This window comes from Carex rostrata, chromosome 11 (assembly GCF_964058835.1).
Source record: "Carex rostrata chromosome 11, lpCarRost1.2, whole genome shotgun sequence".
NCBI lineage: Eukaryota > Viridiplantae > Streptophyta > Magnoliopsida > Poales > Cyperaceae > Carex > Carex rostrata.
The window spans coordinates 11,990,000-12,013,224 of NC_135928.1; the positions used below are offsets into that span (position 1 = coordinate 11,990,000).

A 23,225-nucleotide genomic window follows, 5' to 3' on the forward strand; every position below is an offset into this window, starting at 1 on the left:
TGTGGAAAAATCTCATATATACTTGGTCAGTTAGTTCATGAAATGATTTTTTTTCTTTCTAAATTTGTTGAAAAAACATACTATTCAATAGAATACGGATGCATATAAACTAGAGTGAGTGTATGGTACTATGCATATTACGATTTGTTACCGTGCTACAGCTCTATATTCGAGTTTTCAAATCCTAACGGTCGATCCAAACCGTTCATCTTGTTCTCCATATTAATATGTGTTTGGAGACCAAATTTTACATTTTTTGAAATTTTTTTACTATTTTTTAGATTTATTGAAAATCACTGTTTTTGGATGGTCCAGAATTTTCAGATCAAGTGATTTTCTAAATATCTAAAAAAATAGTAAATTTTTTCAAAAAATGTAAAATTTGGTCTCCAAACACATTAATATGGAGAACAAGATGAACGGTTCAGATCGACCGTTAGAATTTGAAAACTCAAATATAGAGCCGTAGCACGGTAACAACCCGTGATATGTATAGTACCATAGACTCACTCTATAAACTAATATGATTGGTAAAACAAGGGAGAAGGATTAGAAATATAAAATTGAAATATACTTGGTCCTTTTGCCAGGATGGGCAACTTGTTACTTGTGAGTTGTCACCATTTAATTATTTGTATTTTCCAAATATTAATCCGAAATAAAGATGACAATAACAATATAATAAGTTAATCCAGGCTACATAACTATGTATAGTGCACGTTGATCCGTACTAGAATTCACATCTTCATTTTAAAAGTCTAAACAATCAATCCGAACAACTCAACATAATAACAATATGAAAATGTACTTCGAGACCAAATTTAACATTTTTTAGAATTTTTTACTATTTTTTTGGTAGAAAATCAATTGATCTAATGATTCTAGAACATCCAAAATTAATGATTTTCTATCTATCTTAACAAATAGTAAAACAATCCTGAAAGTGTAAAATTTGGCCTCAAAGTATATTTTCATATGAAGATCATGTTGAGCTGTTTGAATTGATTTCTTGAACTTTACAAATAAAAATACAGATTTATAGTATGGACTGATGTGCGCCATGTATAGATACAGATCTATTTTATGTAGTTGCTGAGATACATATTTAGAACAAAATGTTTCTTTTATCTAGTCTGAAGATGTGGAGATGCTAATTTGATTCCATTTGAATTGAGAGACTTGTGATACTAATCCCATGATTTTGCTTGTTCAAGAAAAGGAAAAAAAAAAAAAACAGTCCTGATGAAGTTAATTTTGTTAGAGATTAATAATAGGGGCGGATCTAAATTTTAAACAGGGGTGGCTAATCTACCCTATAATTTTAAAATTTTAATTATGTATATTGAAATTTTAATAATATGAAGTGATTTTCATATAAGAATTCAACACAGAGTGATAAAAACTGAGTGTTTTTGGAGGAAGAGAAACCAAAAGCACAGTTTCTTTATATTAACTCTTAAACAAATTTTCTTTTCTTACATACTTCACATAACACAACTTTATTAATAGACTCTTACCATTAAAGTAAGCTCTTAAAATTCGTACACAAAATAAACGTGAAAACATAATTCTAAACAACAACTCTTAATCCTGACTCTTGGTTACTAAAATTGCCATAAATAATTATAAGAACTCCAAATGACTTAAAACTTGAACCATCTGAATCTGGACTCCAAAACACGTCAAATAAATAATTTGTTGGTAGATTACTATTACAAAGAAACAGAAATCATATCCCCACTAAAATAAAAAAAATATATAAACTTATCAACTAACAACCTCAATATTTTGAAGTGAATAACAATGCATTCTTTAACTTAGAGTTTGGGCTTGCATATCAATCACAAAACGGTAACGAACATCATTTCTTGCGAGCCGAGCCAATGCGTCATTAATGAAGTTAGGTTCAACAATTTCAATGTCAGATGTTATGTTGTGCTTTGCGCAGAGATTTAGCATTTCTTGTGTCTCTTTAATCCCTCCTGTCATGCTTCCGCTAACCGTCCTCTTGCCTAAATGATGTGAAACAATTTTATTAAGCCATTTTTCTTTGTCAGCTATACATGATTTTCTTTGAAGACCAAGTCTATAGTATGTCAAGATGAAACGTTGGAATTCTATAAACAAATGGATGTTCTTAGTTCTTACCAAAAATTAGAGGGAAGGAGGGAAGATCCACAGTAAAAGCTCCAACAAGTACCAATTTCCCGTTTACTTTTAGCAGCTCGAGTAGTGGACCGAGCGAGTGATGTGAAGAGACTGTGTCAATTATATAATCTAGGCTCTTTGAAGCGGCCTGTTACCAAGGTAAAGAGAAAATGTAATTATTTTTATCACTAAATACATTAAACAATTGCCCTGCAAGATACTGGTAAAATAAGTATGTTTACCTGCATCTGATTTGGTTCAGTGCTAACGATAAATCCATCAGCATTAAGTCTCTCCTTTGCTTCTCTCTCTTTAGTCGGTGAGGTACTTATTACTGTTACATGTAAGCCAAAGGCTTTACCAAATTTCACGGCTACATGGCCGAGGCCACCTAAACCAACCACACCGAGCTTTTTACCAGCTTGTAACATGTTGTGCTGTTTCATTGGACTGTACACAGTAATTCCAGCGCATAGCAATGGCGCTGTCGCATCAAGGGGAAGGCTATTAGGGATATGGACGACATATCTGAAACAAAGCAGGGATACTGTTTTAACATCCTTTCATTTTGGTAGATTGTACCAGTAGACTTAATTAGTGATTTTGTTTGAATTTCATGTCGGCTGATAAAATAAGAAAGAAAAAGAAATTGACATTGTTGGCAGAAACTAATCATTACATTTTAATTTATGATGAGAATTATTCCTTATGCATTATTTTCTGGAAGATCCTGTCTACTTAGTTCTCTGCTGGTACAGTTGGCTACAGTTCCAGAGACGTGGCAGGATATGCTCTGTTTTGAATGTTTTTTTTTTCTTTTTCTTTCTTTTATCTAAACTCAGACCAACAATAGCAGAAGCTTACTACAACACGCACCTACTGTCAGCAACTAGCATCTCAGAGTATCCACCATAGGTGATACTTCCATCCCAGAAAATGCCATTGTAAGTGAGCTGGACTTGGTCACAGTAGTTCTCCTCAGACGCTTCACAAAACTCGCAGTTCTGGCACGATGCAGATATGCAGCCAACCCCAACTCGGTCGCCAACTTTGAAGTTTGTAACTCCCGATCCAACTTTCGTTACCACACCAGTGATCTCATGTCTGTTTTGCATTAGATAAATTAATTTATCTTGACTGTGTTTAGTGGAATATATATTTTCTTTAATAGTTTTCTAATAGATACATGGCTTCATTACACCACTAGTAATGTTGTCCTTTTTTTCAGGTAAAAACACTATTTAAAAGCTGACAACTACCACAAACTTGTTCAGGAATCAGGAACTGTGTGTTTTACATGTGAGGTGGTTTATTCTATTTTAATGTAATTTAATTTCTGGAGGAAATTTTTTTTTTTTTTTGATAAAATATAACAATATTAATTCTTAAAGACAAGATGAACCTCCAATAAATAAAGAAAATGTTGACAAAAAACACCACTGCTGTTATAACTTATAAGATTATTAATTAGGTCTTACCCAGGAACAACAGGGTACATGGTGATGCCCCAGTCATTTTTCAGGTAGTGCAGATCGGTGTGGCACATCCCGCAAAACAGTACTTTTATTGTCACATCCTCTGGTCCGTTTTCCCTGAAATCATATTACACGTAACAAGTTAATTGATAAACGAACTTCTCCCCTGAAATCATACTGATATGCCATATATATACAAACCCTTCCTATTGATTGTACAATGATCAATCACCTTCTTTTAAAGACGTATGGCGTAACCTTCCCCGATGAGTCCTTCCCGGCCCATCCAGAGACTATTTGTGTGTGATTCGCGGTAGCCTCCATGCAAAGTTTGATTATTTCTTCAAGGTATAATTAAATGGATATGAGATGTAGTGTAGAGATGCTCTTCCTACGGGGGAACCCATCCATGCCTTTATATATATAGCCAATCCTGAGTCCTCGACGAGGAGAGGATTTTGTGATTTGTTTAAACTGCATGTGAAATTTGTGATTTGTTTAAACAACATGTAAAAATTGTGATTTGTTTAAACTGCATGCTGTAGCCTGTAGGTATACAGTGGATCGATGAGGACTGGTGTGGACCTCTGTCGATATTTTATTTATCCACGATACTGATTTAGAATATTACCAAACACAAATTTAGAACCGACATTTTTATTAATATCCATTAATGCTTATCCAAATTGTGTAAGGTAGTATCACATATTATTAGTTACATAAATAATATTTTAATTATTTTTTTTTGAAAAAATAACAAAAAACCTAGATCTGAGGCTTCATATATTTACATGAACAACGCCTAACAAGAACTATGGTAAAATTAAGACAAAAAAAATAAAAAATTAGAAATTAAAAACATAATCGGAAATTTCAACTCAAGTTTTTATGCACTTCCTTTTTTTTTTTTTTTGCAATTATGAATATCGGAAAACGAGATAGCCATCACTGACGCATGCATCTTCTAGAAAGCTTTTCAAAAAGTGGTCATTTTGCTGAAATCGGATACTCAAGCATTGTTTTATGACCGTTTAAAGTTTCTTTGTCTTTTTTGGCTTTCTCAGTGGAGATATTGTCTATCTTACCTTATTCATTGCCCTAACCTTGCCTGTTTACGAGAGATGCATTAAATAAATACATGTACAACCGACGGGTGCTTTAAGAATGAAAGAAATAACTTACAAAAAATAGATAAAATAGATAGAGATGCATTGTAATAGGAAGACATGGATCGATGGCGTGCAAAAATATTATTTCTTTTATCACACACAGATCGTACAATAAAATCGTGTATAATTGTTAGAACATTTATATATATTCGCCTGAAAGAAGAATGTTTTTATTTTCATAAATTGAACTAATACAATAATTGTGTTTTGTTCTGTTACACAATGGGACGGTGGGTCAATTTTCAAATTTTAAAAAAGTCGAGACATATTTGTTATTTTTTTTAATTGTGGGCGTTAAAAAAAATGAGAATCTGAGACATCGAGAGGGGGTTATGATATTGTCTCTCTCTCTGTTTTTTTTTTTTTTTTTTTTACTTTTCCATTTGAAAACCCCAACCGAATTCATTATTCATCTTTTTTTTTTTTATCTAGCGAAGTATTTGAATAAAGTATTGTTTAGGAAATAATATGGTGATTATAATTTATTTTTAGAAAGTGGTCGTTTTGAAGCGTTGTATATTGGATTGAGGTTTTTTGGTTGTTGATATTGTAATTTTGTTTTTACTAAGAAGAATAGCTCACGTGTCTCATTTTATATTTTTTGTGTATATCTTTTTTTCTATAAACATTTTTCATAAATATTCCATAAATATTTTACAACTTGTCCATTAACTCATAATTTGACTTATTTGTCAATTTGCGTCTATGTTGAGATATATAAAAATATATATATTTTTTATTGGTAACAGATGAAAATAATTATTAATTCCACTTAATTGATATCATGTGTCGGAGGTTTTTCTTAATAAATACAAGCCGGCAGGTAATATGGAGCTATCAGCAATTAATGATTATTTTTTATTTGGAAGTAGTAAGGTGACAATATTGCTTGTATTATTGAATTACGTATCATTGAATCGAATTGTTGAATTTTATTAAGTGTCTGACTATAAACCAGATATATTGAATAGAACGGTAGAAGCCAAACACAACATATACGGGTATGTGTAAAGACAGATGTGGGTTGATGCTGGGCATCTGTACAGGAAAGAAGGATGGTATTTGCTTGTGTTACCAGACCTGATAATCTGAGTTTAAGCCAAATATATCTCTGTTGGCTTTTGGAGCTCTCGACTTGTCTGTTTGACTAAATTTACAAAACATACATAAATTGCATTTTACAGTTTTTCTTCTTGAAAATTTATGCATGTTCATGATAACTGAAGATTCAATAAATACACATCAATGATGAATTAATGAACTGTAATCTTACATCGAGAATGTAGTCATGAAGCACAAGATATTGCATAGTAGAAGAATTAACTCAATATTAAGGACAATTATGTTTTACCCTAAAAATGTGATTCTTAAACAAACCGACTTCTTACAACTCGAGCGTTCGGGACATGTCTAAAACGACATCCATGATTCAAGAAATAAAAAGTGGGATTTGGTACAATGCATCAAAAGAAAATATAAGAAAAAAAAAAAATAAGGAAAATATGCGAGACCGATGGTAACATATAAAAAATAAATCACCTCTCAACCCGCTCTGACCTACCCTTATAAATAACATTCTTAAAAACAAATAATAATAAAAAAAAATTAAAAAAAAAATGTTTTCTTTGAGCGAATTCAGCTCCTTTCGAATCAAGGCCTTCACTTACATTAATTCAATAAAGGGCTAAATAGAAATCTTTGAATAAAGTCAGACGAGCATGCTCGGTTTAAGATGGGCCGCATCATAACGCTACCAATTTCTACCATTTTATTATAGCCCGTTAACCAAAAGCCTTCAACCCATTAAGTGCACTGTTATAACAGTAATATTATTAATCAAAGCAAATTGTATGCTAAAACTCCTCTGACAATAAAGATATTTATCACTATCACTAAAATAAAGATTCTTATTTAATTTGCTGAAATCGCTCCTTGAGCTATATCTCATGCTCAAATCACTCTTATTCTCAATGACGTTTATCAATGTTGTAACGACTCTTAAATATATTGAAATCACCGCTAAACGCATTATAGTCAGAAATACAAATGAAGATTGATTGATCAGTAAAATTTATCTACATGTGCCAATGTAATAAAAAAAAATAAAAAAAAATATAAAATCAAAGTCGTTAACAGTGGAAACTAAAAATATGGTGCAATAAAATTGAGATCCTCATTTATCTAAAGATGGTCAATAATTGTAATGGGTGCATGTTAAATTGTGAAAGTAATTATAACAACGCTTCAGAAATTATATATATGTTAAATGCTCCAAAAAAAATAATCACCGTGATAATGGGTGCATGTTCCTTATTTGCTAAAACCACTAAGACAATAAATCATGAGCTTAATGATCATGATGATGCCTATCACCGTCAATAAAAATAAATTGATGCTTCTTTGGTTGGAATTGCTCGTGAGCGATTTATCTTGCACGAATCACTCAAAGCTTGATGACCATATTCATGCTTCAAAGGTGCTCATAATTGTAAAAATATTTATCTATGTTTGAACTGTCAACACAAAATAAAAAACTGAAACAAATAAGGAGGAGCGCCATCATAATATTGATTAAAGTTGCTGGGTTGGCTGATTTAATTATATTTAATGTGGCATGATTCTTGGCAGCATGTACTCACTCACTCTATAAAAGAGAACCCATAGATTACAGAAAAAAAAAGTAGGGAGATAGAAGGAGAAGACCCACAGAAATATACAGACAGAGAGACAAGAGGATAGAGTCCAAATTATACTCAAATCTAAAGAGACACCACGAGACAGAGAGAGGAGCCAGAACTATACTCAATTTATAACATATACTTTGGGTATTGAGAGAGATCAACGAAAGAAATAAACAGTGAGATAATTGAGAAGAAAGAATATATACCAGTTTTCCCCGTTGAAGAGAAGAAAAGGTAAAAGAAAACAGTACAGTTTTGCATTGTTGGTGAAATTAATACCCGATATTCGATCCCCTTTATTCACTTTCTTTTTCATATCTTTATGAAAACGTTTTAAACAAAAATCACAACACATTTGGAATAATTCACCGCTACTCCCGGACTCGAAGCACTCGGTGCGCGTAGGGTGCCGGTTGGGCAAAATTACACAAACACTCGCTATCATCGGACTCGAAGCACTTAGTGCGCGTAGTGTGCCGGTGGAGTGATTCAATGGGTTCGAAGCACTCGGTGCGTGTAAGGTGCCAATAAAAAAAAAGGATCCGAAGCACTCAGTGCGTGTAGGATGCCACAATCATACTAATGACGAGTGCAAAGCGAATGAGGCAGAAATGCTGTCAAAATTCCCTCTTAATTAGATATGAAAAATTATATTCGATTAAGTCAAATTGAATCGAAATGCTGTCGAAATTTCATAAAAAAAAAAAGGGAATGCACAGCTTAAAAAGAAATATGACAAAGTAGATGAAGGGATAAAAAAAAATGATGATAAAAAGGATTGTTTGAGGTAAAAAAAATATTACGGAAGAAGTCTGTGCAAATTAAATTCTATACAAATTGGACAAGTGAATTCGCATATTACTTACCATTGTATAACAGTGGTATACATGAAAATAAATCTGAGGCAAATGTATATTCAAAGACTCGAGTAGTTCAAATCCGAGGCAAACCCGATTGAACCCAAAATCAGCACTCAAAATCGAGTCCAAAATAAACTCAAATATGAGTCCATATCGAATCCAAGACACTTGATCCAAATAACCCCAAAAATTAAAATGAACGTGATTACTTCAATCCAAGCCGAATCCATATTAAATACAAAACTCAAACCAACACAAAACCTGTAACCAAACTCGAAACAAACCGAATAAATCAAATAAGTCAACAAATTCAAAGCGAACCAAAGAACCACAACCAAGTCCAAGTCAAATCCAAGACCAACCAAAAATCAAATAAAATCAAATTCAAATTCAATCGAAGCAAAATCAAGCTTAAACCCGAACCATGCCGAACCATAAACCAAACACAAATAAACTCGATGCATCCAAGTAAACTCCAGTCAAAGGCTTCCATGCACCCAAATCCAAAGGCTCTCACGCCAAACCAAACCAAAGGCTTCCACGCCTTCCAAACTAAAGGCTTCCACGCCACCCAAACCAAAGGCTTTCATGCCAACGCCACTAAAATAAAGGCTTCCATGCCAACCAAATACAAAGGCTTCCACGCCACCCAAACCCAAAGGCTTCCACGTCACCCAAATTTGAAGGCTCCCACACCACCCAAATACAAAGGCTCGCACGCCACCCAAATACAAAGACTTCCACGCCAACCCAAATAAAGGCTTTTACGCCAACCCAAATAAAGGCTTCCACGCCACCCGAATACAAAGGCTTTCACGCCAACCCAAGTCAAAGGCTACCGCACCATCCAAACAAAAGGCTTCCACGCCACCCTAACAATACATAAATTCAGCTAAAGCCCTTGCATGTAATAGGCACCCCAATGGAAGGAAAACCTTATAGATTCACGGGCATATGATACGCCCTGGTCTAAACCCTCTGCGCCAGTCCGACCCGTAGGTTGTCGAAGTGTTCCAGACATCCACTCAAGTAGTTCGGTGTCGCCCTGGCCATGACATATATATTCAGCTAAAGTCCTTGCATGAAACAGGCACCCCAAACAAAAGCCCTAGAAAATCCTAGGCACCCTCAAATCAGCTAAAGCCCTTGCATGAAAACAGGCACCCCAAACAAAAGCCCTAGAAAATCCTAGGCACCCTCAAATCAGTTAAAACCCTTGCATGAAACAGACACTTCCAAACAAAGGCCCTAGAAAATCCTAGGCACCCCAAACCAGCTAAAGTCCTTGCATGTAACAGGCAACCCCAAATTAAACAAAAGTCCTAGAAAATCCTAGGCAAAACCCAAATCAAATAAAAGTTTTAGAAAATCCTAGGCATACACCATTAGTATGCTCCTCGAGGGTTGAATCAGTACTACCCCTCTGATTCAGTATCACCCTCTCTCCTTAATTGCACTTTCGATACCCTACCCTAATCATGTCATTTCGTCTAGCCCCTTAATCGGAGGTTCCGGGTACTATCCAGGGTAATTAACGGCAGGGGCTTGCGCCTGCCGTAAGGAAAAGAATCCCCACAATCAAATAATAAGCTTCCTCCCATTTACCTACTCGAGGGAGGGAGTGTATCTACAGAAACGTTCGCGCCAGTTTACACCAAAATAACAGGCCGACAAAAATGCCTCAACAAATTAATATGTAAAATTGGTAAAATAAGTTTGAGACTGACTTAAGTGAGGCCTACCGTTGCAACGGAATAAATAAATTCCTCAGATGTGTTACGCCGATTTAAATCAATCAGAACCAGCGTCCAACGGTAAGCAAGTCAGAGACTCTCTTGTGAGGACCGTTACAATGGTCCTCTATCGTTGCACTTCAAACTAGTTCAAATTACCCTACCGTTGTAACGGTCCCTGTACCGTTACAAAGGTCAGCACCACTTCATTTTTCTTAGCTCTATATAAATAGAAGCTATACTAAGGTTTGGAGTGACACTTTAGCAGCCCCCAACTTCAATAATTTGTATTTTCAGATCTAGAGAAAGTCGTTGTTACTTATACACTTAAACTTCAATACTCACAATCATTCTCAAGCTTATTCAATCAATATAACAACTTCTAGAGTGATCCTGCATGATCAAATCAATTACTACTTCGAGCCTTGTACTCACCTTGCAATCCTTGAATTCTCGCGAATCAGATTGTTTTTTTTTAGCCTTTAGTGCTCGTGTTCGATTTGGATGCGACGTTGAGTGTACGTAGAAATATCCCTTTACAGGAGGTGTGTTGCAGATGGTAGTTCCATAATACAGTATTTATTACTTGGCAATTATGTTCTCAGTATATAGGATTTTGGAATACATGCTTCATCTTTGCATATCTTTCCCAAAAAGTATCAGAATATGCTGAGTGTATATTTCCTTGGTACTTGGTAGCAACTTCATGACTAGGCTATATAACCTTATTGGGATGTAAGAGCTTCTTACAGGCCTATGTTATTCCTTTGTTTGGGAGCTTGGTTTTGGGTTTGGTTGGCATAGTAACAATTTTGATATAAGAGTTCAACACAGAGTGACCACTGTTTTTCTTTTATTTGCTGGTAGAGTACTATTACAAAGCAAACAGAAATCATATCCCGACTAAAAACCAATAAAAATATAAACTTATCAACTAACAATCTCAATATTTTAAAGTGAATAACAATGCATTCTTTAACTTAGAGTTTGGGCTTGGATATCAATCACAAAACGGTAACGAACATCATTTTTTGCGAGCCTAGCCAATGCATCATTAATGAAGTTAGGTTCAACAATTTCAATGTCCGATGTTATGTTGTGCTTTGCGCAGAGATTTAGCATTTCTTGTGTCTCTTTAATCCCTCCTGTCATGCTTCCGCTAACCGTCCTCTTGCCTAAAGGATGTGAAACAATTTATTAAGCCATTTTTCTTTGAGGGCTATACATGATTTTCTTTGAAGACAAATTCTATAGTATATCAAGATGAAACGTTGAAATTCTATAAAAAAAAATTGATGTTCTTAGTTCTTACCAAAAATTAGAGGGAAGGAGGGAAGATCCACAGGCTTATCAGGAGCTCCAACAAGTACCAATTTCCCGTTTACTTTTAGCAGCTCGAGTAGTGGACCGAGTGAGTGATGTGCAGAGACTGTGTCAATTATATAATCTAGGCTCCTTGAAGCAGCCTGTTACCAAGGTAAAGAGAAAATGTTAAATGCAAAAGTGTCCAAGAAAATGTAATTATTTTTATCACTAAATGCATTAAACAATTGCCCTTCAAGATACTGGTAAAATAAGTATGTTTACATGCATCTGATTTGGATCAGTGCTAACGATAAATCCATCAGCATTAAGTCGTTCCTTCGCTTCTCTCTCTTTAGTCGGTGAGGTACTTATTACTGTTACATGTAAGCCAAAGGCTTTACCAAATTTCACAGCTATATGGTCGAGGCCACCTAAACCAACCACACCGAGCTTTTTACTGGCTTGTAACATATTGTGGTGTTTCATTGGACTGTACACAGTAATTCCAGCGCATAGCAATGGTGCTGTCGCATCAAGGGGAAGGCTATTAGGGATATGGACGACATATCTGAAACAAAACAGGGATACTGTTTTGACATCCTTTAATTTTGGTAGATTGTACCAGTAGACTTAGTGATTTTGTTTGCATTTCATGTTGGCTGATAAAATAAGAAAGAAAAAGAAATTGGCATTGTCGTAGAATCTACTGGTACAGTTGGCTACAGTTCCAGAGATGTGGCAGGACATGCTCTGTTTTGAGTGTTTTTTTTTTCTTTCTTTCTTTTTTAAAAGGAGAATCTAAACTCAGACCAAAAATAACTGAAGCTTACGACAACACGCACCTACTGTCAGCAACTAGCATCTCAGAGTATCCACCATAGGTGATACTTCCATCCCAGAAAATGCCATTGTAAGTGTGCTGGACTTGGTCACAGTAGTTCTCCTCAGACGCTTCACAAAACTCGCAGTTCCGGCATGATGCAGATATGCAGCCAACCCCAACTCGGTCGCCAACTTTGAAGTTTGTAACTCCCGATCCAACTTTCGTTACCACACCAGTGATCTCATGTCTGTTTTGCATCAGTCATCAGATAAATTAATTTATCTTGACTGTGTTTAGTGCAATATATATTTTCTTTAATAGTTTTCTAATAGATACATGGCTTCATACACCACTAGTAATGTTGTCCTTTTTTTCAGGTAAAAACACTATTTAAAAGCTGACAACTACCACAAACTTGTTCAGGAATCAGGAACTATGTGTTTTACATGTGAGGTGGTTTATTCTATTTTAATGTAATTTAATTTCAGGAGGAAAATTATTATTTTTTTAATTTTTTTTTGATAAAATATAACAATATTAATTCTTAAAGACAAGATGAACCTCCAATAATTAAAGAAAATGTTGACAAAAAACAGCACTGCTGTTATAACTTATAAGATTATTAATTAGGTCTTACCCAGGAACAACGGGGTACATGGTGATGCCCCAGTCATTCTTCAGGTAGTGCAGATCGGAGTGGCACATCCCGCAAAACAGCACTTTTATTGTCACATCTTCTGGTCCGTTCTCCCTGAAATCATATTACACATAACAAGTTAATTCAATTGATAAACCAAGTTCTCCCTGAAATCATATTACACATAACAAGTTAATTCAATTGATAAACCAAGTTCTCCCTGAAATCATACTGATATGCCATATAGATATATGTGTGTGTGTGTACTTCCTCTTGATTTTACAATGATCAATCACCTTCTTTTAAAGACGTATGGCGTAACCTTCCCCGATGAGTCCTTCCCGGCCCATCCAGAGACTATTTGTGTGTGATTCGCGGTAGCCTCCATGCAAAGTTTGATTATTTCTTCAAGGTATATAGCATCTAATGTAGAAATTGCAAGTGAGTAGCAACTAATTAAATGGATATGAGATGTAGTGTAGAGATGCTCTTCCTACGGGCACCCATCCATACCTTTATATAGCCAATCCTGAATCCTCGACGAGGAGAGGATTTTGTGATTTGTTTAAACTGCATGTGAAATGTGTGATTTGTTTAAACTGCATGTGAAATTTGTGGTTTGTTTAAAGTGCATGCTGTAGGTATACAGTGGATCGATGAGGACTTGTGTGGACCTCTGTCGATATTTTATTTATCCACGATATACACACTGATTTAGAATATTACCAAACACAGATTTAGAACCGACATTTTTATTAATATCCAACTTAAAATATATTTTATCACATTTACTCAGATTTTGAAACTTTTATTAAAAATACCCAAACCGCCAATTAAATTAGTGGTTTGGATTTTTTTTTTTTTTTTTATGTTTTTTGCTCTATAAATACCCTGTTTCTCTCCTCCCTCAAAAACTCACCATAAATACTCCGTTTGCCATAGCCATTGGATCTCAAATCCAAATCGATATATGATCAGTTTATGGGCTAATAAAAACACAAGGGGATATATGATCAGTTTGGTATTTATAGAGCAGAAAACAAAAAGACAAAAATCCCCCCACCGCCAATTTAATTGACGGTTTGTGTATTTTTAATTAAAGTATCAAAATCTGAATAAATGTGATAAAATATATTTTAAGTTGGATATTAATAAAAATGTCGGGATTTAGAATACACACTATAAAAAAAAATCAGTGGATCAAAGAGATTGAAAGATGGATCTGTGACAGATTTTTTTTTTTTATGCCCTCAATTAAAAAAATAACAAATATGTCCTCGATTTACATGAACAATGCCTAAGAAGAAATATGGTAAAAGACAAAAAAAAAAAAAAATTAGAAATGAAAAACATAATCGGAAATTTCAACTCAAGTTTTTAGGCTCTTCCTTTTTTTTTTTTTGCAATTATGAATATTGGAAAATGACATAGCCATCACCGACGCATGCATCTTCTTGAAAGCTTTTCGAAAAGTGGTCATTTACTGAAATCAGACAGTCAAGCGCTGTTTTATGACCGTTTAAAGTTTTTGTTTTTTTTTTCGCTGTCTCAGTGGATATATTCTCTCTCTTACCTTATTCATTGCCCTAACCTTGCGAGAGATGCATTAAATAAATACATATACAACTGACAAGTGTTTTAAGAATGAAATAAATAACTTACAAAAAATAGATAAAATAAATAGAGATGCATTATAACAGGAAGACACGGATCGATGGTGTGCAAAAATATTATATTTCTTTTATCACACAGGGAGCATACAATAAAATAATGTATAACTGTTAGAGCATTTATATATATCCGTCTGAAAGAAGAATGTTCCTCATTTTCTTAATTGAACTAATACAATAATTATGTTTTGTTATGTTATTTAGTTTTATATTATCAATTTGATATTAATTATTAAAAATATTAATTGATGGACAATTTCACTATTCAATTACACCTCAATTTTTTTTAAAAAAAAAAGCAAAAAGAGAACCGCGTTACATAATGGGACCGTGAGTCAATTTTCAAATTTTAAAAAAGTCGAGGACGTATTTTGTTATTTTTTTAATTGAGAGCATTAAAAAAAATCGGAATCTGAGACATCGAGAGAGAGAGGGTTATGATATTGTATTATTGTCTGTTTTTTTTTTTTTTACTTTTCCATTTGAAAACCCCAACCGAATTCATTATTCATCTTTTTTTTTTTTCCATTAACTCATAATTTGACTTATTTGCCAATTTGCGTCTATGTTGAGATACATAATTTTTTTTTTTTTCTTAAATACAAGCCGGCAGGCAATATGGAGCTGTCAGCAATGATTATTTTTTTATTTAGAAGGAGCGGTTAACTCATAAATTGACTTAGTCAAATTGATCAATTCTCATCTCAGTTTTTTTTTTTTTTTTTGATCAATTCTCATCTCAGTTGTTGTATACTGAAGTAGGGGTGGTCAAACGGTTCGGTTTATTTGGTTTTTCAATCCAACTGAACAATTTCAGTTTAAATGGTTTGTTTTTTCGGTTTAAATGAATCGGTTCGGTTGAATTTTTGGATTATTTCGGTTTAAATGGATCGGTTCAGTTTATACTTTCAAAACTGATTAAACCGAATCGAGCGAATTATATCGGTTCAGCTGTTCAAATTTGGTTTATATTTTGTTTGGTTCAATCATTGTTTTCTTTCTTTCATTTTAGTTTAAATATTTTAGAACATCTACATATTTTGTATGGAATTGAACAACCTATGTATGAACATCGGTTCGGTTCTTAATCAATTTATAAGTTCAATCGGTTCGGTTCGGTTTGGTTCTATTTTTAAAAACCGAAGAAAAATTTGATTTGGTTATTTTAGATTGATTTCAACCGAACCGACCATTTGAACACCCCTATACTGAAGGATACAACAGGAGGAGAATTTTTGGTCAGTAGAAAATATTAAAAAACAAGAAAAAAAAACACAAACATAGAGAGTATATGTAGATTTTTTATGAGTAGAAAGATTGATAGAAATTTTACTGATTTAAAAAATTTGTAAAAGTATAGATCGGTAAAATTATTACGGATCTAAATCAGACTTTTTCATTTTTTTAAATTTATTTTAGAAAAATATGAAAAGTAAAAAAAAATAGAGAAAATATCTTAGAATTTAAATATTTTAGAAAGACTCCATCTATTTTTTTTAAAAACATTTTATATATTAACAGAGAACATAAAAAAAAAACTTGTTTGAATTAGTAGCAATTCTACCAATTTTTCTACTCATGAAAATTTGCAGATATTAATTCTATTTCTGCTTCTTCTTTTTTAATATTTTCTACAGACAAAAAAAATTCTTCAACAGGAGCTTTTTTTTTTTGTTTTTTGAGCCGGCCTAATTGCTGAGTGGATTAATCAAATGCCCCATTAAGTAAATTCAAGCATCTGAAAATGTGTCATGCCAGTATGTCACCCTCGCCTCATATATACTTGATAAAAAAAATTGGATGCATTGTGATACACGTGTCAGTCACATGATGTGTCTTGTGTGTTTTATGTTGTGTTCATTTGTGTATCATGATTATTTTCGAAAAAACTAACACGTCATGTGAATTGATCTCGTTACAATATGACACATCACGCGATCAAATATAACTATACGTGACAAGATTTATAATTAATGCTACTATTTTTTTACAACATAACTTTTATTAGCTTTTTACAATGTATATTATTTGATAATATTTCTGATTTCTTTCTTTCTTAATTAAAACGACTTAAAATTAAGTTCAAAAATAAATCAAACGTGATTAAATGTGATTAACCAAACGTAACGTAACTAAATGTGACCATTAACATAACAATAATAAAAAAAAGACATTGCAGAAAAAAAAAGCCATTACCAAGTTTTAAAAAATAATAATAATAATAATAAAATATGACTAGCCATATCATGTTGGGCCATAACATGCATGCTTAATTATTATGATCTCGTAACTATTTGCACGCCAAAATCATTTCCCGTAACTTTTGTTACAATTAATACGACACATGAAAACTTGACAATATATATGAGACAACACAACACGAATATGCATCTGATCTCCAGAGATTCGCAGGACAATTGGAATCTAAGTCTTCTACTCTTACATGTGATTTTAGATTAAATATTGTTTACCCATGCATTTTAATAATTCAAACAATTAAGTATGAACTGGTTGCTATGACATGATTTGATCCTGTGTTTTGTGAAGTTTGCATCTTAATTAATTTGTAGCTTCTTCGAAGTTTCGGAGCCTCATCATAAAAAATATTATCAAGATAAGATCTGTCAGATTATATAGTGCAAATATATATATATATATAGAGACAGGCTAATATGCTTTCGGCAGCACTTCGGCCGAAGTGCTGCCACCCCATTTTTGATTTTTCAAAATCCAAATGGTCGATCCGAACCGTTCATCTTGTTCTCCATATTAATATCTGCTTGGAGACCAAATTTTACATTTTTTGGAATTTTTTTGCTATTTATTAAGCCACTTTGAAAATCGTTGATCCAACGGTGAACCCCTGATTTTACTGTTTGGCAGTTCACCGTTGGATCAGCGATTTTCAAAGTGGCTTAATAAATAGCAAAAAAATTCCAAAAAATGTAAAATTTGGTCTCCAAGCAGATATTAATATGGAGAACAAGATGAACGGTTCGGATCGACCATTTGGATTTTGAAAAATCGAAAATGGGGTGGCAGCACTTCGGCCGAAGTGCTGCCGAAAGCATATTAGCCTGTCTATATATATATATATATAGCATACGGTGATACTAACAATACATTTTTTTTAAGCTAAAAAGTAAAAAAAGTTTTTTGATAGAATAATTTTCCTCAAGCAATAGATCAATAGCTGTTTGCTAATGGTATCTTCGCGGATCGATACTTCTATTGGTAATATCAATACATTCAAAAGTAGCAGTTTCTGTCAGTGTACCCTCGAATATAATTACTTTTTACCCTTGCAGATACTGCCCTGTGTTTGTAGAAAAAAAGTTTGAAGTTAAATTTTTCAACTTTAAGATAAAGATTCTTATAGTGATCCAACTAATTTTTAAGATAAAAGATGAAGAATGAGTCATTTATTATTAAATATCTATAAATGATCTCATTTAGATTACGATCCTTTCAACTTTCTACATATAGAACATTTTTTTTTTGAGGAGATAGACATAGAACATTGTTTTTAGTCACTAGACCAAAGGTCGGACCTTTTGAGAAAACAAAAAATTGTTTTAAATGGACATTTTTAGTCATGAAAACAAAACAAATAAAAAATAGATATATATGTCTACTCATTTGAGGAGACAAAACTAATCGAACAATAAATCAGATCCTCAAAATGGTAAAGAAGATGCATTCTTCTTCAGCAAAATGAAACACAAAACCTAATCAGAGTTTGGATTTGGATGCGATATCAATCACAAAACGGTAACGAACATCATTTCTTGCGAGGCGAGCCAATGCTTCGTTAATGTAGTTTGGAGCAACAATTTCAATATCAGATGTTATGTTGTGCTTTGCACAGAGATCTAGCATTTCTTGTGTCTCTTTAATCCCTCCTGTCATGCTTCCACTCACAGTTCTCTTGCCAAAAATTAGAGGGAAGGAGGGAAGATCCACAGGCTTATCAGGAGCTCCAACAAGTACCATTTTCCCGTTTACTTTTAATAGCTCGAGTATTGGACCGAGCGAGTGATGCGCAGAGACTGTGTCAATTATATAATCTAGGCTCCTTGAAGCAGCCTGTTTCCAATGTAAAGAGAAAATGCTAAATGTTAAAGTGTCCAACTAATATAACTTTTTTTTTACCAGCAAGATACTGGTAAAATAAATATTATTAATTACCTGCATCTGTTTTGGATCGGTGCTAACGATAAATCCATCAGCATTAAGACGCTCCTTCGCTTCTCTCTCTTTAGTCGGTGAGGTACTTATCACTGTTACATGTAAGCCAAAGGCCTTACCAAATTTCACAGCTACATGGCCGAGGCCACCTAAACCGACCACGCCGAGCTTTTTACCAGCTTGTAACATGTTGTGGTGCTTCATTGGACTGTACACAGTAATACCAGCACATAGCAATGGTGCTGTCGCATCGAGGGGAAGGTTATCAGGGACATGGACAACATATCTGAAACAAAGAAGGGACACTATTAACATCCTTCAATTTTGGAAGACCTTTTCATTTTAGGATGAGAATCATTCCTTCTGCATTATGTTCTACTGGTACGGATGGCTACAGTTCCAGAGATATGGCAGGAATTGCTCAATTTTGAGTGTGTTTTTTTATTTTATTTATTTTGGTTCGTTAAATTGAGAATCTAAATTCATACCAACAATAACAAACAATTGAAACTTAATTAGTACAACATGAACGCACCTATTGTCAGCGACTAGCATCTCAGAGTATCCACCATAGGTGATACTTCCATCCCAGAAAATGCCATTGTAAGTGAACTGGACTTGGTCACAGTAGTTCTCCTCAGAGGATTCACAAAATTCGCAGTTCAGACACGATGCATATATGCATCCAACCCCAACTCGATCGCCAATTTTGAAGTTTGTTACTCCTGAACCAACTTTTGTTACCACACCAGTGATCTCATGTCTGTTTTGCATCAGGTAAATTGATTTAGGTTGACTGTGTTTAGTGAAATCCATAATTTCTTTAATAATTTTCGTAGTATATATGCGGCTTCATTACACTAGTACTTAGTAATGTTGTTCTTTTGGGGGGAAATAAAATCTGACAACCACCATAAACATGTTCTGAAACCATTAAATTGTGTGTTAAATGTGAGGTACTTTTTTCTTTTTAATGGCATTAAATTTCAGGTACAAAAAATGGGAACCGAATCATTCCTGCCCCCAGAGTCACTGCAGAGTGGGTCTCCATATAATCCTAAATCTAAAACCACTTTAACAGTAACCGGGTCCATCCCGCAGTAACTCTGGGGGCAGGAATTTCCTGCACCCCAGAAGGCAGGAGATCTGGTTCCCAAAAAATAGCCATCTTGTACATTTTTTTTGCTTCAAATCTGGTACAGTTACTGAGTCTGGTTAATTACCGTTTACCTCCAATTATTCATTTATTTTTTTGCATGGGACCTCCTATTTTTTGTCTACAAATTTTATAAAAGAAAAATATTAGGCATCTGACATGCTCAAAATTATAAAATTAGTTCTTAAAAACAAATTGAAGATCCAAGAAACACTACTGTGGGCTGTGTTATAAGAGTATAAGATCTTACCCGGGAACGATGGGGTACATGGTGATGCCCCAGTCATTCTTCAGGTAGTGCAAATCGGTGTGGCACATCCCGCAAAACAGCACTTTTATCGTCACATCCTCTGGTCCATTCTCCCTGAATACATACATATATATTACACAGAATCCGTCAGCGGATAAACAGAGTTTGTCAAATTACCAGTATGCAGCAAGCACATATATATTGCCACGCCATATATAGCTAGGTACTTCACCTTCTTTTGAAGACGTACGGCGTAACCTTCCCCGATGAGTCCTTCCCGGCCCATCCGGTGACTATTTGAGTATGATTCGCCGTAGTCTCCATGAAAAATTTGATTATTTTTTTTCCTCTCTCTCTCTCTCTTAGCCTCTGCAGTAGCTGAGATTGCAACTAAATGGATGTGAGATCTAGCTAGCTAGAGATGCTCTTCATATGGGCACCCAACCATGCCTTTATATATATACAAGTGGTTGGGTTGGGGACTGGTGGGGCCGGGGTCTCTGTAGTCTCGGTTTATGTGTTCACAGTATACACATATGTTTCATACCATTACCGCGTAATTGACTTAATTCCTTCTAATTTTTTTTCATTGAAGAATTACCACAGAATAACTGATTAGTGTTACATGGAAATTTAGTGGAAATTAATCGCAGCTTCCCTCGTATTTGCAAATTAGACGCACTAATTTTTCCAGTCAATGAAAGATTTAGTTGATGACTGTGACCGACAAGTGGCTGGTTGAATTATTGTGCCTTCAGGTAGACGTGGTATGATCTCTCCAGTAGGGAAGAAATGGAGACACCTTTGACAAAAGCAGGGCGGAGATAAAATTTTGTTTATTATTTGTTAACGATATAAATTTGCAGATTTTATGCTAAAATTTTAAATTTAATCGTTTTTGTAGGAAATGTGGGAGTTGTATATAATGAGCAAACTTTAAATTTGGAATTCAAATTTGAGTTTCTTTTAGAGTTTGTTAAAAAAATAAAAATTCCGCAGATCAATTCAATTTTGAATTTTTTTTTTTTTTAAGTCAATTGATTTTCATATCATGTATGTATATAAGTATGTATTTGCCATGCTGGAAAGTAAGGTTAACATACCAATAGGATATAAAAATAAATATATTAAGAGGAGGGATCTACTTACAACATTTATAAGTTACAACATTTTACAACAATTCAGTTTTGCAATTTTAAAAGTTCAAACAGTCGATCCAAATTGTTCAACATGATATCTATATTAAAATGTGCTTAAAGATAAAATTTCACATTTTTTTGATTTTTTTACTATTTATTAAATATTTTTCAAAACGGTTGTTTTTAGACAAATTCTCGACCACTGAAAAACAACAGTTTTGTAAAAATACTTAATAAATAGTAAAATTTCAAAAAAAAAAAAAAATTTTATCACCATGCATATTTTAATATAAATATCATGTTGAATGATTTGAATTGACTATTTAAACTTTAAAAAGCACAAAACCAAATTGTTGTAAGATGTTGTAACTTATAATAATATAATAGAGGAGGGATCCAATTACGCCTTTTTTGGTGACACCGAATTACACTCTCGATTTTCAAAGTTTTCAAAGTTCAAATAGTCAATTCAAACTGTTCAACATGATGAATATATTAAAATGTGCTTGTAGATCAAATTTTACATTTTTTAAATTTTTTTTACTATTTATTAAGCATTTAACAAAATCACTATATTCAGACCTACCCATCTTAATAAATAGTAAAAAAAAATTTTTAAATGTAAAATTTGATTTGCAAGCACATTTTAACATATTCATCATGTTGAATGGTTTAACTCGACTGTTTGAACTTTAAAAATATAAAATGTAATCCGGTGTCATAAAAAGAAAGAATGCAATTATTGGATCCCTCAGGTAATTATTGTAAGCGAAGCTTGATATCCGAATCGGAAATTCCTGCACCGCCTTTTGACCTAAATTCTGATTTATTTAAAAATATAACATAGTGAAAAACAAAATTTAGTGAAACTTTCGTGAAGGTTCTAGAGGGTAGCATTGTTTAAAAATGAAACAGATGAATATGAATTTAATTGACCATGACTCGACTTAAACAAGACAAATAAAAGAATCCATACCGGTCTTGGTTGAAAGTTCCTCTTTGGGTTGTTTCCAGGATTTGCTTTTGTTTTGTGTCCCTTTCAGCTGCGTCACACTCACAGTAGAATTTTTGCTTTTTTTTTTTTGATTCAATAGTAGACTTTTTAATCAAAGCTTAAAACACGACTGATGTGAAATTTCTGTCTTTTGTTACTTCTTTTTTAAAATAAGATTTTTTTTTTATAATTAAAAGAGTTCCGAATAAAGCTATCATAAATTAATATCAGAAGTTTGTAAAAAAAAAAAAATGAGGAAAGATAAGTTTGTAAATAATTAGTCGAATAACGAATTCAATACACATCCGATAACATTTATTGTTAGTATTTATATTTTATTCATTATCATCATTTTCTTACATCATAATCATATTCATATTTATAAGTTTGTAAATGCATAATGTGTGACTACTGGAATTTGAGGGAATTTTTTGTTTATAGAAATTATTAAATTCAGTTGTACGAAAATAGAAAAAGTATTTCATTTATAACAAATATAGAAAGACCTGATTTAATGAGTAGGTCCAATATTATGGATAAGACTTAATGATTCCTATTTGGCACTGATGGGCAAATGTCTGTCATATTTGATCATATTAGAATAAGATTAGACTCATTGAGTCCAATTAATCTATTTTTTTTAATTCCACATAAAAAGTAGATGCTTCCGCTGATGTGTCGATTATCATTTGCTTATTTAATTATTTTGGGTCGGACTCAATGAATTCGATCTTTCTATATTTGTTAGAAACGAGACACTTTTTTTAATTTCTATATTTGTGAATTTACTAATTTATATAGATAAAAAATTCTCGGAAGTTGAACCCAAGTCTCTGCATGTAACTATAAAGTAGAATTATAATTATTAGATTACAAACTCATATATAATGTTTCATGGGAGGTAAAGTATATAAAACTTCAACAAAAATTTTAATATACATGATTTTTTTTTTTAAATCATGAAGGTGATTGAGCACTTATGGCTTGGTTGTAGATT

The 23,225-nt window shown here is 33.3% G+C and overlaps 3 protein-coding genes across 3 annotated transcripts; all 3 read right to left on the bottom strand.

Annotated features, from left to right (window-relative positions):
- Window positions 1-1,693: 1,693 nt before the first annotated feature.
- Window positions 1,694-3,995, bottom strand: LOC144561667 (putative cinnamyl alcohol dehydrogenase 6). Its single transcript, XM_078310693.1, has 6 exons — window positions 3,856-3,995; window positions 3,627-3,740; window positions 3,025-3,252; window positions 2,391-2,676; window positions 2,149-2,296; window positions 1,694-2,012 (listed from the first exon to the last, which is right to left on the bottom strand). Exons 1-6 carry the CDS (start codon window positions 3,945-3,947, stop codon window positions 1,813-1,815), a joined length of 1,068 nt encoding a protein of 355 aa, XP_078166819.1. The 5' UTR covers window positions 3,948-3,995; the 3' UTR covers window positions 1,694-1,812.
- A 6,889-nt stretch (window positions 3,996-10,884) lies between these two features.
- Window positions 10,885-13,301, bottom strand: LOC144561668 (putative cinnamyl alcohol dehydrogenase 6). Its single transcript, XM_078310694.1, has 6 exons — window positions 13,128-13,301; window positions 12,832-12,945; window positions 12,214-12,441; window positions 11,654-11,939; window positions 11,379-11,532; window positions 10,885-11,241 (listed from the first exon to the last, which is right to left on the bottom strand). Exons 1-6 carry the CDS (start codon window positions 13,217-13,219, stop codon window positions 11,042-11,044), a joined length of 1,074 nt encoding a protein of 357 aa, XP_078166820.1. The 5' UTR covers window positions 13,220-13,301; the 3' UTR covers window positions 10,885-11,041.
- Window positions 13,302-18,146: 4,845 nt separating this feature from the next.
- LOC144561666 (putative cinnamyl alcohol dehydrogenase 6) lies at window positions 18,147-20,500 on the bottom strand. The gene is made up of 5 exons (XM_078310691.1): window positions 20,328-20,500; window positions 20,096-20,209; window positions 19,225-19,452; window positions 18,690-18,975; window positions 18,147-18,587 (listed from the first exon to the last, which is right to left on the bottom strand). The coding sequence occupies exons 1-5, from the start codon at window positions 20,417-20,419 to the stop codon at window positions 18,234-18,236; spliced, it is 1,074 nt and encodes a 357-aa protein (XP_078166817.1). The 5' UTR covers window positions 20,420-20,500; the 3' UTR covers window positions 18,147-18,233.
- Between the last annotated feature and the right edge of the window lie 2,725 nt (window positions 20,501-23,225).

Coding starts and splice junctions, on each gene's coding strand:
- LOC144561667 (XM_078310693.1), bottom strand. CDS start 3,947: ATGGAGGCTACCGCGAATCACACACAAATAGTCTCTGGATGGGCCGGG. Junction 2,677..3,024: donor ATGCTAGTTGCTGACAGTAG/GTGCGTGTTGTA, acceptor GCTTTGTTTCAG/ATATGTCGTCCATATCCCTA. Junction 2,013..2,148: donor CTCCTTCCCTCTAATTTTTG/GTAAGAACTAAG, acceptor CACATCATTTAG/GCAAGAGGACGGTTAGCGGA.
- LOC144561668 (XM_078310694.1), bottom strand. CDS start 13,219: ATGGAGGCTACCGCGAATCACACACAAATAGTCTCTGGATGGGCCGGG. Junction 12,946..13,127: donor CCATACGTCTTTAAAAGAAG/GTGATTGATCAT, acceptor ATATGATTTCAG/GGAGAACGGACCAGAAGATG. Junction 11,533..11,653: donor CTGATCCAAATCAGATGCAT/GTAAACATACTT, acceptor CCTTGGTAACAG/GCTGCTTCAAGGAGCCTAGA.
- LOC144561666 (XM_078310691.1), bottom strand. CDS start 20,419: ATGGAGACTACGGCGAATCATACTCAAATAGTCACCGGATGGGCCGGG. Junction 20,210..20,327: donor CCGTACGTCTTCAAAAGAAG/GTGAAGTACCTA, acceptor GTATGTATTCAG/GGAGAATGGACCAGAGGATG. Junction 18,588..18,689: donor CCGATCCAAAACAGATGCAG/GTAATTAATAAT, acceptor CATTGGAAACAG/GCTGCTTCAAGGAGCCTAGA.